Raw genomic sequence first — 14042 nt, 5'->3', positions numbered from 1 at the left:
ATCAGTCTGGTTTCTTTTGTTGTTGAAGCAATACTTTATTTTATTACATTTATCTCCGTACAGCCACAGCATTAAGTTTTAGAGCAACCAGTAATGGATAAATGGAAGGAAGGTGAAACATTCAAATTGTTGAAGATCTGTTAGCTTTGCTCACAGTTTTTCTCCTTTTCTTAACTGGTGTGGCCTGAACTTTGACTAGGCCAATCTAACCCTTGAAGCTATTTCATTATACGTTCAGTTAACCTAGAAGGTGAAACTGCCCCAGTCTGACTTCATTAAAGGTGACCTTGTCCCCACAGCCTGGTGCTGCCAGCAGCATGTTTCACAGTGAAGAAGCCGACCATGGATCGTTGGAGAATTTATTAAATTCTCACCTAATTTTTATTTTTATTCAAGTTTAGGGAGATTTTTTTTTTTTTTTATGAAACAATCAGGTACATAAAACTGCTCCGGCTCATAAATAGATGAACATCGTGGTAAACAAACATCTCTGAGCAATACAATAAATATCTAACGGTATTCAAACTGTCCACCATCTTTGCAAAAACAGGGAGATGTGCTGAAAGTGCTGCAGTGTGTTCGGTTTGGTTCCACTGTCAGGAGAAACCTGCTGCAGTGGCTCCAACCAAGCAGCCTGGGAGGCAGCTGAAGGAAGGAGTCGAGTTTTTAGGTTTCTCTGCATCGACTTCCCTCTGTTTGAAATGCTCCACCAGGGGGCGCCGTCCTTGCAGCTGATGTGAGGTTTTACCTTTTGCTTCTTGGCACACCTGGTTTGCTGTCCATAGAGTCCAAAGTAAATGTATGCCTGCGGAGCACGTCTGGACTCGGCTGAAGGAAACTATAGAGCGTCTGTAAAGCTCTCACGTCCTCCAAAGCATCATGGGCCTTGTAGTTTATCCCCAGCAGCTCCCTGACCAGGTTCTCCTGGCCAAAACTCTGCAGCCCGTGGTCCCTCAGCAGCTCCCGAGCCAGCGGCAGGGTGTCAACAAAGCCCGACGCCGAAGCCTGAAACGTAGCTCTCAGGTTCAGGTCGTCCAGAGCCCGAGCCAGCAGCCTACAGTCGAAGCGTCGGATGTTATGTCCGACGATCAGAGGGCGACCGAGCATTTGAAGGAAAGCGATGAAGGACACCACCACCTCTTTGAGGGTGTTGGTGAAGACGAGCCGATGATGGAGGAAGAGCCTCTGCCTCCGGACCTTAAAGCCCGTGACTCTGGCTGCTCCTCGCTGAATATGACACCGGGGGACGACGTAGAGGTTGAGTGAATGACCCCCGCTTACCGCTGCCAGCTGGATGATCTCAGAGTCTTGACCTGGAGAGGAAACAGTGCAGAGATCAGAATGGCGCCTCATTTGCTCTGCGGCGAAAGACATGGATGGATCTCAGAGGAGACACAACCCTTCAAACTGCTTTTGGTTCCACTGAGGGCTTTAATAATCCAATAAGAGGAACTACAGCCATGCAAGAAGCTACCTGAAAGAAAACATTTATCTGTATCATGAACAGAAGATACAAACAACTGAAATGAGTTTTCTCTGCAGGGTGGCTGGGCTCTTTCTTAGAGATAGGGCGAGGAGCTCGGTCATTAAGGAGAGGCGTAGAGCCGCTTTCCTCCACATAGAGAGGTCAGCTGAGGAGGCTCAGATGCCCCTGGGATGCCTTCCTCAGGGGGTGTTCCAGGCATATCCCACCGTGAGGAGACCCAGGGGACGCTGCAGAGAGTATGTCTCTCAGCTGGGCTTCTTCAAGCAGAGCTGGAGGAGGAGTCAGAGGAGACGGAGGTCTGGGAGTCTCTGCTGATGCTGCTGCCCAGAAGAAGCGGGAGAAGAGTATGGCTATGTATAGAGCAGAAAACTGCTTGTTTGCTAAGAAGACCTTAAAAAGATCTGGTGCAAAAAATTACCTTTAAAAGTCACATGAGTGAAATACACTCTACCTTAGTGCAAGAAGCAAGAGATGCGACACCATGAGGAACAAGCTGTGCAAAAAGCTCAGGGTTAGTCCCCCGCTAAATAAAAAAAGGAATAATTTATTATTATCTAGAGACTATTAATAACAGGTGAAATGCAGCTCTAGACAAGCAGAGCGTGTGGTGATGTCATCAGTACCCATCTGTTCCAATTGACCCCTATTTAAGGTACACGCTCCTGTTCTCACAAAGTCCAGACTTCCCTGTGTTCTTCTCAAGAAAGTACTTGGTGAGGACATGAGTCTGAACTCACGTTCTAGTGAACTGAGAAATGGCCAAAGTCATTGGGTTGTAAAAAAAATTTTAAATGCTATTTTTAATGTGCCCCTGAAACCCCCTCACCTCTAGTTACCAAAGAAAACCTGTAAAGAGAGAACAGCCCAGAACTCACAGACCAGTCCAGGATTAGGAGAAGATGAATCAAGTTAAATACGTAGAGATTCTAGAGAAAACCGGTCCGCCTGCCTGGGATTAAAGAATGGATGAGCTGGAAATGACCCAAACATGTCTGCAATGGCCTAGTCAAAGTCTGAACACTTCAATTACATGTTGTGTCTTGTTTCTTATAACAAATACAATAAACCTCTTAAACGATTTAGGTAAGATCTGAAAATAAAATGGTGCAAACCCTCAAACAATTTCCAGGCTGAGAGGAAACAAAACATAAAAGATTTATTCAGGAGATGCTGTTCCAACTTGATTATAGATCTTGGATCATTTTTTTCATCAATTGTACAAGAAACCAGTGACTGCCAGGTGTGTAAGGACACTATACTAGAGAAAACAAATTTAGATTAATAAAAGTTTGGCATTTGAAAGGGTAAAAAGGAAAAAAACGAATAAAAAGAATAACAAGTCACATAAATAATATAAATATACAGATAAGAGAGTCAGAATTTGTTTAAACATTCTGTTTTAGTTGCTTTTATTGTGATGCTGTATTGTTTAGGAAGGGAGTGGTTAAAGTTGGGATTAAATCCCTGATCAATGTCTGCTTCTCTCTGCTTCATCCTTTCTTACCCAGGCCGGTTGTCTCCAGGTCGAAGAAAACTACTGGATGTTTCAAGGTTTCTTCTTCGTCTGCTTCCTGATGCATCACGTTAAGACCGAAACAAAAATCATCACCAGAGAACCTGAATAGGAACGCAACACCTTTTTAACTGCTAAATAGGCGGATTTATCTGCAGTAACAAGCTACCTTCATTTCGGTTTACGTCACAAACGATTCTCCCTCTTCTTGTTGAAATTTTTATGGCGGTTGGCAAAAATGTTAGGTGAGCATTACCGCCACCAACTGGTAAGGAGTGTGTACCACATGGCAAAAAAGAAACAAACAAAACCTATAGCCTATCCTGTTTCAAAAACTGAAATATAACCTGATATCCTGCACTTCCTAATTCCTTTTGCAGTAAATCAACAATGTCATGTTTCATTTTCATATTTTCCTAATTTACTTGTTTCTCTGAATCAAATATTCCCTACAACTCAAAATAACATGTTCCACCGGCTCATCTTCCCCACAGTCACATTTCCCTGTCTGATGTATCCCTATTAAAACTAAAGACCTATTCAATCCTGTGTGTCTGATTCTAAGTGGTGAAATAATTCTCTCTTCTCTCCTGTTCCTTTCTTTTCTTCTCATTTGTCCAATTCTCTTTTGGATTTTATAAAACCACTTCCTTTCTTTTCTTCTTCCCATTACTTTTGCCACCTCGCTTTTGTTTTTGTTTTGTTTAATTATACCCTTTATTTCTGTTATACTAAAACTAACATTAATATCTATCCTTACCTTGCCCCATCATATTTATTATGTAAAGTGTTTGCTGTATTTCAATTAATATATCTGGTCTACTGTCTGACTGATTATTTTCCAAACTGACTAATGACGAACTATAGTCTGAACAAATGAATGAATATTAATGGTCTTAAACTTAGGCTCTGTTCGAAAACATAGGACGGGTCCTCCAAGGACGCAGTCTACCTAGACTGGATCCTTCGAAGTCCTTGAAAATAAGGAGACTGGAAGAGTTTTGGCTGTAAATTCGACCAGGTCTACCCTTTGGCGGGTTTTACCGCCGTATGCTCTGTTGCTTAGCAACCGTGAACGTTGACACACAAAGCAGGAAAAGAATTATTACAGAAGTTTTCAAAACTGTTTATTTATTTATTTTTTATTGTGACGTGAACAAAGACTACACTCACAAGAATCCAGAGTGGAATAAATGTTCCAACCACCGGGAGCAGGAACAAATTAAATCAAATGTAATGATGGAAACCTTAGTCAGTTAAATAACCTGCTGCTGTCATCCTGCACATCTCTGATGCTGCTGCTATTTTCAAATATCCATTACTGTAAAAATGTCCATAGCTGCATATTGGTTATTTATTCCCCAGTTTTATATTGTTAAAACACTTTACAGGATTTTATTGTTTATATTTTAACTCTTCCCTATTATGTTATTGTTGGGAGCTGGAGAAGTTCCACCTTTCTCCAGCAGAGTCCGCCGTGGATCCTTCTGAGTGAGCCCCCTGCACAGCTGCAGCCCATCAAGATCATCAGGGGATCCACTTTATAAGCTGTCTTCAGACCTTGCCTCAACGCCGCAGTGTTGATCCAGTTGGTCAGCGCCTAAGCCTAGACTCTCAGTGTTACTTCGTGACTTTGAATCCAGCCAGGATTCTAACCGTTGTCTCTGTCTTCCAGGAAACCAGTGTCTCCTCTGTGAAGCTCAGGAAGAGCTAACCTGCCGAGCCGACCCTCTGAGCCAAACCCGAAGAACCATAGAGAACTTCCATGCAGCTCAGGACTAAGAGCTGGAAAACCCTAAGCCAAGGTCTGTTCATTATTAGACGTGAGACGCTGAAGCAGCAAGCGGACTCTGCTGATCAACTCCTCTCCAGATCCAACAGTGACTCTCCCAAAGCTAACCTCAAGAACCCTCAAGGTACAATCAGTTATCATCTAGAAATCAAGCTCCAGCTTGCAACGCTAACTGAACTGTCTCTCACGCAGACTCCGGTGAACCAGTGTCCAGGCCCGAGCCAGAACCAGTACATTCAGTGTGCATGTATCAAAATAAACTTCTTGAACTTTTATTCCTGTGTCCGTCAGTGGTGTTCTGCATACTTGGGTCGCTCTTTGAGAACCCATCATGACAGTTATTCTTATACATTTTTCTAAGGTCCACATTTGTGTGACCATTTTCAATAATCTTTCTGCTACTGTACATTTTCCCATTGTGGGAAAATAAAGGGATTTTCTATTCTATAAAAGGGGTAGAAAGATATAAGTAAATCTAAACAATATATTTATAAAAAATATATCTGCAAAATCTCTAATATTCAACAACAAAAAAAATACGAAGTTAAGCATATAGTGGAAAACAGCAATTTGATTTGAGTACAACCAAACTGATAGTCTCTTTTCTGACGTCAGGCCTAACTAACATCATAGTTGGAGAAATAACGTTTTGCAGCCTGATTTTTATCATCTCATAATCAGCATTGCAGCTATGCTAGCAACATTGTGCTTTCATTATGATTTAATTTCTCGATAGTTAATCAGTTTTTACCTGTTTCATCCCATGTCTCCTCTCCCCATGACCCCGGGCTCCCTTGCTTTGCCTCATTCGGTTTTCAAAACAAATCAGTCTCAGTCGCTATCGCGTCATCTCGTGCTGCATTCACTGCAGTCCGACATTGTAAATTAGCGGTCGTAATTCTCAAATTATCCATAATTTATAAGCCTGGCCACCCCTACCACCAACTGGGGTGCCAGCAGGGGTGGCAAGGCTGTCATTTAGGGAGGCATTTGCCACCCTTTGCCACCCCAGTAGGTCCGCCTATGGCGAGGAGGTGACCGGGCCATAGGCTACTGTTGAATGGGATTGCTACTGACAGTGCACCGCCGGTATGGGGGGTTTGAGCGGCTCCGATAGAAATAATATTGCAAGGCAGGATGGTAATCTGGATGAACTGACTGCACTGATGAAGTTTTCAGGTGGATTTTCCCACTTAAAAACAAATTAAAACTACTTTATTCCCACAGATCACAGCAAATATAGCTGCAAGGCAAAGAAAATATAGAGCAGGGAGCCTGAAAACCTTAAACCACTGATCACTTGCATGCAAACCATTCCATGTAGCACAGCTGAGTGTGAAAGAGGGTTCAGCTTAATGAACAATATCTGTACAAATAAAAGATCTTCTCTGTTGTCATGTGTTCTCATGAGGATAAGTATAAATGGGCCTCCTGTTAATCTTCTTGAACCTAGGAAGTTTGTGACAACATGGTTAAGAAACCACTACTCTGCAACAGAAACAAGAAGACAAGTGAAACATAAGGAGCCTCAAAACAAACATGTCTGGAACATTTTATAGACACAGTTTTAACCTGCATAGTACTTCTGTACTTACATGTAGTACTTGATACTTAAGCATGTTTTGTTGTACTGTTTTATAGAGTCTACGTATTTTCAATACAAAGCCAACTGTAGTACAGTTTGTTGTTCATTGATTCAAATGTAAGCAACAGAAAAATTAAGCAATGTTAAATATGCTTAAAAAAAAAAAATGGTCAATTACATTGCACTTACTGGCGTGCTTATTTCTAAGCACAATATACCCACTACAATAATGTAGACTACACCACTGGGTGCCCTGGGTGTGAGACTGAGACAAAGAGCCCCTGACTGCAGAGCTGCAAAACTGGATGAAACTCAAGCTTTCCAAATGGACATGGAAAAAGGTTTGCAGGTCTGGCATGATTAGGGACAGAACAAGCAATGCGTCTTCTGATGATGCTAATCATATCTGTTGGGATCCAGAGGTTTGCCCTCCAGAGGGCGACGTGGATCCCTTTCTGTGGGCTTCTGTTACTGTTGGGATCCAGGGGTTTGCCCTCCAGAGGGCGATGTGGATCCCTTGTTGTGGGCTTCCTTTTATCTGTTGGGATCTAGAGGCTTGCCCACCAGAGGGCGCCTTGGATCCTTTCCTGGGAGCTGGTGCTCAGCGCTCACAGCTGATCCCCATCTGCTCATTAAACTCTCCTTACTTAAGCTGAAGGAGAGCTTCCCTCTGGGCCGGATTGTTGACTTTGAACTTTAGCCACGGTTAACAAGCCTGAGCCACCCTGCCTGTCTGAACCTGTAAACCTGAACCTGTTTTTACCTGAGCCTGAACCTGAACCTAACCTGCTTGTCCTCTCTGCCTTCCAGGCTGAAACCTGTGTTTATCCAATAAATTATTGGACTTTATCCTGCCTGTGTGTCTGTGAGTTCTGCATCTGGGCTAGTAAAACCTACCTGATCATGCCAATATCGTGTGTTTACTGCTTTAAGACAACGCTAATTGATGCTAAAGAATGGACTGCATGCTACGCTATGCTACTGGAATATGTGTTGAGCTGTTGCTAAAGCTTAGACAAGCTTTATTCACAAAGGATTTAAACACTGATATAACATCAGTGTTCATGTGTTCCTCAAATGCTCATTACATTTCCCTTACCAAGTATGACAGAGAGTCATTTAGTGGAATCCTGATGTCTATTCGCTGCTAGCTATTTCAAGGAAGGTAAAGAATCATTTAAGTAAAGGTTATTGGTTCTTCATTAAGCAAATCATTCAATAAAACATTATTTGGCCAAATAATGTTTTATTCACCTCATGGATTTGCATTGTGAATTGGTCTGAAAACATTCTGATTTCTTTAAAATTAGTGAAAAGCTAATTTGATCATATCCCAAATTCTTCCAGATAAACTTTGGTTTCAAACACAGAATCCATCTTAAACTGTAATATGTTTTTCAACCGTTTTCCCCTTCCTCTTTGTACATAGTAGTTAGTTTAGTTTAGTGGAGTTTTACTAGTCTTGGTTGAGAGTGTTAAACTGAAATATGTTTGACTTGGAGCTGAATGATTTTTGTTAATAAAAACTTATATTTTGAACAGAAGTTGTGGTGAATTTATTCCATGTATGTGCAGAAATAACTGTTTGACCATGATTAGTGCTCGAATCACTCTTTCATCTATTGTTCTAACACACAGTTAGTAGGACTGTGTGTCATAAACAGTATATAACAGCTGAAATAATATCTGATTAAATAAGATATTTTACCACCCCTACAGGGGAGGGCAATAAACATCTTAAAGAACATAAGAAACATAAATTCTCAGCGGGCTGGGAATAGAAAAGAACATAAAATCACAACACTCATATAGGAGCTGCTTGATGTTTTTAAACGCTGCACGTTTCTTCGCCAGGTCCGCAGAAAAATCCGGATAGATTCTCAGTTTGGAGCCATTAAACTCCACTTCGTGCGTCTGGACCCTCTTTGTCCTGTAGGCGAAGAAAGCACACCACAAAGGGACGGGGCGGCTGGCCTTCTCTAGGTCTTTGGCCCGGAGTACGATGAGCCCGCTCCAACTTAGGTTTTTTTTAAAAAACCTCTCGGCCCATTGCTTGCTTTCAGAGTTCGGATATAATCTTCACAGGTTGCTGGCCCCTCTCGCTGTCCTCTGGGACGTTCAGGATCCTCAGGTTTGCTCTGTGGGAGCAATTCTCCAGGTCATCCACTCGTTTGAGCAGGGTCGCGTTTTGCTCGTCTAGACGTTTTATCTTCCCATCCGCTGTGGATATCGTACTGAAATTATCCCCAGCCAGAACTTTGGTTGCGCTCAGTCGTGCCTGAAAGCTATTAACAGTCTGTCAATGCATTCACGGAGGACTGGAGCGGGGCAATCGACTCTGAATCAAAGCAGATATATCCTCCCTTAGCGAAGACCGCTGTTTCGACAGTTTTGCTACCAGTTGACTCAAGGAGACCACCTCAGCGCTTGTGGTCGCTCCATCACTGTGTGGGCTAGCGCTAACCAAGGCAGCTACCTTGCTAGCTATGCTAGTTTGGGTTGTTGGCGGCACGCTGGTCTGCTTATTTTTGCTCATGTCGTCAAAGTTGTTGGCCTCTTATCCTCTTTTATCTTTTTTCTGATAAAAATAAAGTGAAGTGCTCTGGGTGGCGCTTTTAAAATCTAGTTTTGAAAAGTTGAGTGGGGAGCTCCTCTGTCTTCTCCCGGAAGCTCCCATTTTGTATGTATTCTAATAATAAAATAGAGGTGCCATTTGTCATTTAGGCTTTTTTTTTTAATTTCTCAGAAAAGTAAGTAAGTAAGTAAGTAAGTATTATTTTCAAATCCAATGCATGTGATAATAATCCACCTCTCCTTGGTGATGCTTTTAAATATTTCTCTCTGATTATTTTGCAACTTGCAGGGCTTGTTTCTCCAGACTGCAGCAATTCTTGAAGGTGGATGGGTCTTGGTCGCTGTTTAAAAGCAGTGGGATCTGACAACTTGATCTCATGCTTAACCTTATCTGTACGACCAAAATCAAGATCATGCTTTGAAAAAACATCGGACATACTGTCGAGCATGGTTGCTTTACGTTGCTTCCATTCAGATGAGAGCGGCGAGTCTCCAAAGTTGTAGTTCAACTTGTTTGGATTTGGCTCTGAACTATGGGAAGGCTGAGAGACACTCTGCTCTTTGTGAAGAATGGTTTGGATGGTACTGACTTCAGCGATGGCTGCTCTGGCTGGAATCACAATGTCATGGTCAGATTCATTAGTGATCACCACTGGCAGAGAAGCAGGCTGTACAGGAGGTAGATCAAACAGGCTAGATTTTACTATCAAACCACCAGGTAAAGAAAAAGAGGTTGTATGCTGATTAATTACTTCTTTTTCACCTTGCAGTAATGGGCAAACAAGAAGAGCATCTGTAACCAGACCTTAAAATTTAAGTTTTCTTTTAAAGTCAAGTAATCTTTTGTTTAAAAGTAACAGTAGCTCAGATAAATAATTGTTTAAATTGATTGTATTACAGATTTTATTTAATTAAAAAGTTTAAAAAGAAATACTAACAATTAATAAATATGTTCAGCTTGAGAGGTTGTTTTAAAAAAAAGGGCAATCTACAATTATTTAAAAAAAGAATTATTTCCCCTTTAAAGAACTGAACTACAATTCCCATGCTCCTCTCTGGGGTGACTAGGCCTTCCTGTCAGTGAAACTGCTTAATAGGGCTTGGTCGTCGTGACGTAGGCACTTCGCGTCGCCGCCATGTTGAATGCGTCTTTTACCGCGGCTCAGACTACTGCCTATGACTACCGGGTACTGTACTCCCTCTCAGCCGTGTTTTAATTTGATTAATTTCACCTTAACTTGATTTCAACCATGGTAAACCGTTGCTGTATTGTGGGTTGTAACAGCTCAACGCATGATCGCCATGGAAACATAGAAAATGGGTTAACTTTCCACCGCTTTCCTGAATGGACGCGTAACCATGGAGACCAAGCGTCAGAGATAAAGAGTCGTCGGCTAGCTTGGATCGCGGCTGTAAGACAACCGAACATAACTTTCCAAAGTATTCCAATGTCAGTGAGAGTGTGTTCACTGCATTTTCATTCTGGTAAGTTAAAGATGCACGGTTTTATTTTATAGCCTACTTTGTTTCTTTCCTTCAAATTTGGGATCTTTTACGGGAAAATATTTAAAAACGGCAGCGGGAAAATGCTCAAATACGTGAGAAACCCGGAGGGTTGGCAGTTAACGTTACTAACTACATCTTTGAAACACATAGCAGCTAGTTAAAAGTACATTACATGCGTGAGTGGTTGTTAGCACTAGCGGTTAGCAGTTGCTAAACTAGCAGGTTCCAGAGCCCGTCTGATCACAGCTTACCTTAGTACGAATTACTCTGTTCCCACTGTTTGATGGCTTTATGATGTGCAGCTCCTGAACCCATCCATTCATGAACTGCACATGAGACTCCAAGGACTTGTAGCTTCGGAACTGTTTTGAAGTATAGGTGCTCACTCATCGGTGCTCCACTCATTGTTTGGAACTTTATATGGATCCAAATGATTAATAATGCTGATTTTGTCACCATACCGGTCCCTGGCTTCTCTATTTAATGTGTCCCGGTAAATTCCAGATCCTTTTCGGGATTTTAACATCTTTTTTCTCTCTACTTCTGTCTCTTCTTTCAACAACAACGTTGTATCAGAGCTATGTTTACGTTTGCGTAGCCGTCAATATGACCGCGACGTCCCACAATGCAATGTGGATCCCGAGCCCTATGGCTGAAATTTGACATGCAGGATTCTGAACTTTTAACCATCGGAAGGGTAAGGAGCAAAAATATTTCCCGAAATGTACTCTAACATATTATTGAGGGTTTTAAACATCTGATGATGTTTATATTGTTGTGTTACATGTTGTAGAATAGCGTAATCAGCAGACAACGGCTGCGATCAGGTGAAATGGTTTAGAGACATATTTCAACGGTGAGTGAAACCCTCTGAAATTGGATCAGTTACGTGTATGCAGGGCCGGCGATTGCTATAGGCCAGCTAGGCAATTGCCTAGGGCGACAAATGTGTTGGGGGCGCCCTCTAGCGTCGCCCTTAGGCTTACTTCCCATTAATCATAGAATTAGAAAAAAAAGCGAATTAAACCGGTTATGAAGCGTCCGTCAGTTTGACTTAACCTTACGTATATATAAATAGCAAAATATGAACAAATAAATATACCACCGTTTTTTTTATTTATTTTTTCACATTTAAGAGAAAATCGGAAAAGATTCTGATTACTTTTCAAGCGCCCTCCAACCCGGAAGTCGTGACGTCAATCACTGCAGCATGTACACCAATATTTTGGAATGAAATTGTAAGCAAACAGATATTAAAAGTAAAACAAGTGAAGTCTTGCACTTAACTTAGCTCGCGACTCGAGAATGGCTGAACGGAAAAGACTCCTCCTCCTCCTCCTGCCACCGCAGTCGGGCCCGTCTTCATCATCCACTCAGAGTACCACTGGTAAGCGCGCACACAGACTTTGTAGCTTGTCCGGTCAGTTAAAAATAGTAATTGTGAAATACGTCTTGTAATCGAAAGCAAAGAAGCTAGTTAGCTTGAAAAGTAAATAAAGTTTCAGACGTGCTGCGTGATGATGTGTTCAGATTGGCTCAGTAAAATGACAATTAGGTTATCATGATGCGTTCAAGTGTAACGTAAAGAAAACGGGAAATTTTGTTTTTGGCGAGAAACGAGTAATACAGTTGTATATTGCTCTATATATAATTAAACTACTGATGCCAACATTTATTAAAAATTACATTTAATTTAAAATACAATTATTTATTTGTTAAATATTTTCCTAATCACTAAAAACATGATGAAAAGTGACAGTAGACAATACATTAACAAACAATTGTGAAAATATATTCTAGTTAGTTTTATGTCATTTCAAAGTGGCCTATTACATTAGCCATGTTTATTGAAGGCTAGAAACGTTTTTGTTATGCTCACGTGTTAAGCAATAGAAGCAATACCAGTTCTGTTAAAAAAATTTTGTTGCATCGTCTTTCCACCAAATAACAGAAAAGTATCGATAGTGGTATAAATAATAATAATAAAGACTCGGATCGATAAGGAGTATCGATAAAGGTATCGATATCAATAAATATTAACGATCCCCATCCCTAATGTTGACATAATTTTTTTCCTCAGTATATATGCAGCAGAATTATGTGCTATATTATTAGCTTGAGAATGGGTAGAAGATACTAATATAAATAAAATATTTTGTAGTGATTATCTGCATTGAGTATTCAAAAGGGATGTACAAATAATCATCAAAATATATGAAGTTATGGCTGTTCATCATAGAATATGTGAACAACAAAAAAAACAACAACTTCAAACATTTAATTTTGTAATGGTATTCATAAAAGCACTTTTGTTTGTAGAGGGTTAATCTTTTCTTTAATCACTAATCAATGTCAGAAATCATGGTAAATATACCTGATATATTTTATTTAGAGGAAAATTTTGTTTATCTCATTTCTATTTATGTTCAAATGATTTAATTGAACTGGAACAGAAAATTTAATTTAATATTTATCAATTACTTTTTTATGTAGTCCTTGGTTGAAGAATTTCTTAAATTTATTATTTTTTATTGTTATTTGGTAATTTCTGAAATTGATTTATTTAATATTTGTTTAATGTGTGTTAAATTTGTTAATTGTCTGAAATAAATTCATTCAATGATTCAATCCAGTTTTTTAGTTATACTTTACCTAAGTGTCCTTACAGATGGTTAAAAGTGTTTTTGCACAGTCCTAACTTTGAGTGTGTAATAAATTATTTAAAATAATAAAAAAGAAAAGGTACTGAAACCTATTCTGGTATTTGTCTATGCATCACTCCATGCTAAGTTACAGTTTTTTCTGAATGCTTAAACACAACCTTGATTCTTATAGCACAATTTCTAAAACTATTAATACTTATAGCAAATCCACTCAATGAGTTCACAAAACTAAAAGAACAAACACTGCTTTGCACTCAATTTGCAATTTTGTAACACACACTTTGCACAACTGTAGGCGCAATTCACCGCACAGCACTCTTTGTGGAACTGTAAACACAACTCAATGAAGCACTAAACAGATGCTGAAAACAGTACTGGTATTTCGCACGGCAAAAGTGAGGGGGGGGGGCGCAAAACTCAATCTCGCCTAGGGCAACCAAAGGGCTAGAACCGGCCCTGCGTGTATGATACTAATTGTGCTATAAATGGTAACAGCTGATGAAATTAAATGTATAAATGGCTGCCAACAGCTGTAGCATTTGTTAGTGCTGTGCAATAATGCTAACCTTGCTAAGTAGAACTTAGCTAATCTGTTACCATGGAAATTGGTGCTATGTGTGCAGCATGCTCTTTGTTTTCTTTGTTATAAAGGTTACTCTTTAATTTATGTTGTTGTAAGTTAATTAGCAATTTGAAAGATCATAATTTGACTACTCAAAGTTAAGTGTTAATGTGAGAGAAGAATGTAATTAAGTTATATACTTATAGTAGTCTACTATGAGCACTTTGGATTTGAGAATAGGGGGTTTTCAGGTGACGTCACGCTCACGTGACTACTCAGCGCGTCCGCCATATTGGGTGGCAGCCTTAGGCAGTATTGACAGTGAAAAATGGTGAAAACGTGTGTAATTGTTGGTTGCACG

At 40.3% G+C, this 14042-nt stretch overlaps 1 protein-coding gene across 1 annotated transcript; it reads right to left on the bottom strand.

Moving 5' to 3' along the window:
• Window positions 1-10: 10 nt before the first annotated feature.
• Window positions 11-3198, bottom strand: trex4 (three prime repair exonuclease 4). Its single transcript, XM_038301307.1, has 2 exons — window positions 2991-3198; window positions 11-1313 (listed from the first exon to the last, which is right to left on the bottom strand). The coding sequence occupies exons 1-2, from the start codon at window positions 3064-3066 to the stop codon at window positions 745-747; spliced, it is 645 nt and encodes a 214-aa protein (XP_038157235.1). The 5' UTR covers window positions 3067-3198; the 3' UTR covers window positions 11-744.
• Window positions 3199-14042: the final 10844 nt, after the last annotated feature.

The sequence above is a fragment of the Cyprinodon tularosa genome, unplaced genomic scaffold (genome assembly GCF_016077235.1).
Source record: "Cyprinodon tularosa strain WSP-4 unplaced genomic scaffold, ASM1607723v1 ctg465, whole genome shotgun sequence".
Lineage (NCBI taxonomy): Eukaryota > Metazoa > Chordata > Actinopteri > Cyprinodontiformes > Cyprinodontidae > Cyprinodon > Cyprinodon tularosa.
The sequence above is the reverse complement of the archived record's forward strand: the minus strand, read 5'-3'. Positions and strand labels throughout refer to the sequence as shown.

Coding starts and splice junctions, on each gene's coding strand:
- trex4 (XM_038301307.1), bottom strand. CDS start 3,066: ATGCATCAGGAAGCAGACGAAGAAGAAACCTTGAAACATCCAGTAGTT. Junction 1,314..2,990: donor CCTGGAGACAACCGGCCTGG/GTAAGAAAGGAT, acceptor TTTCCTCTCCAG/GTCAAGACTCTGAGATCATC.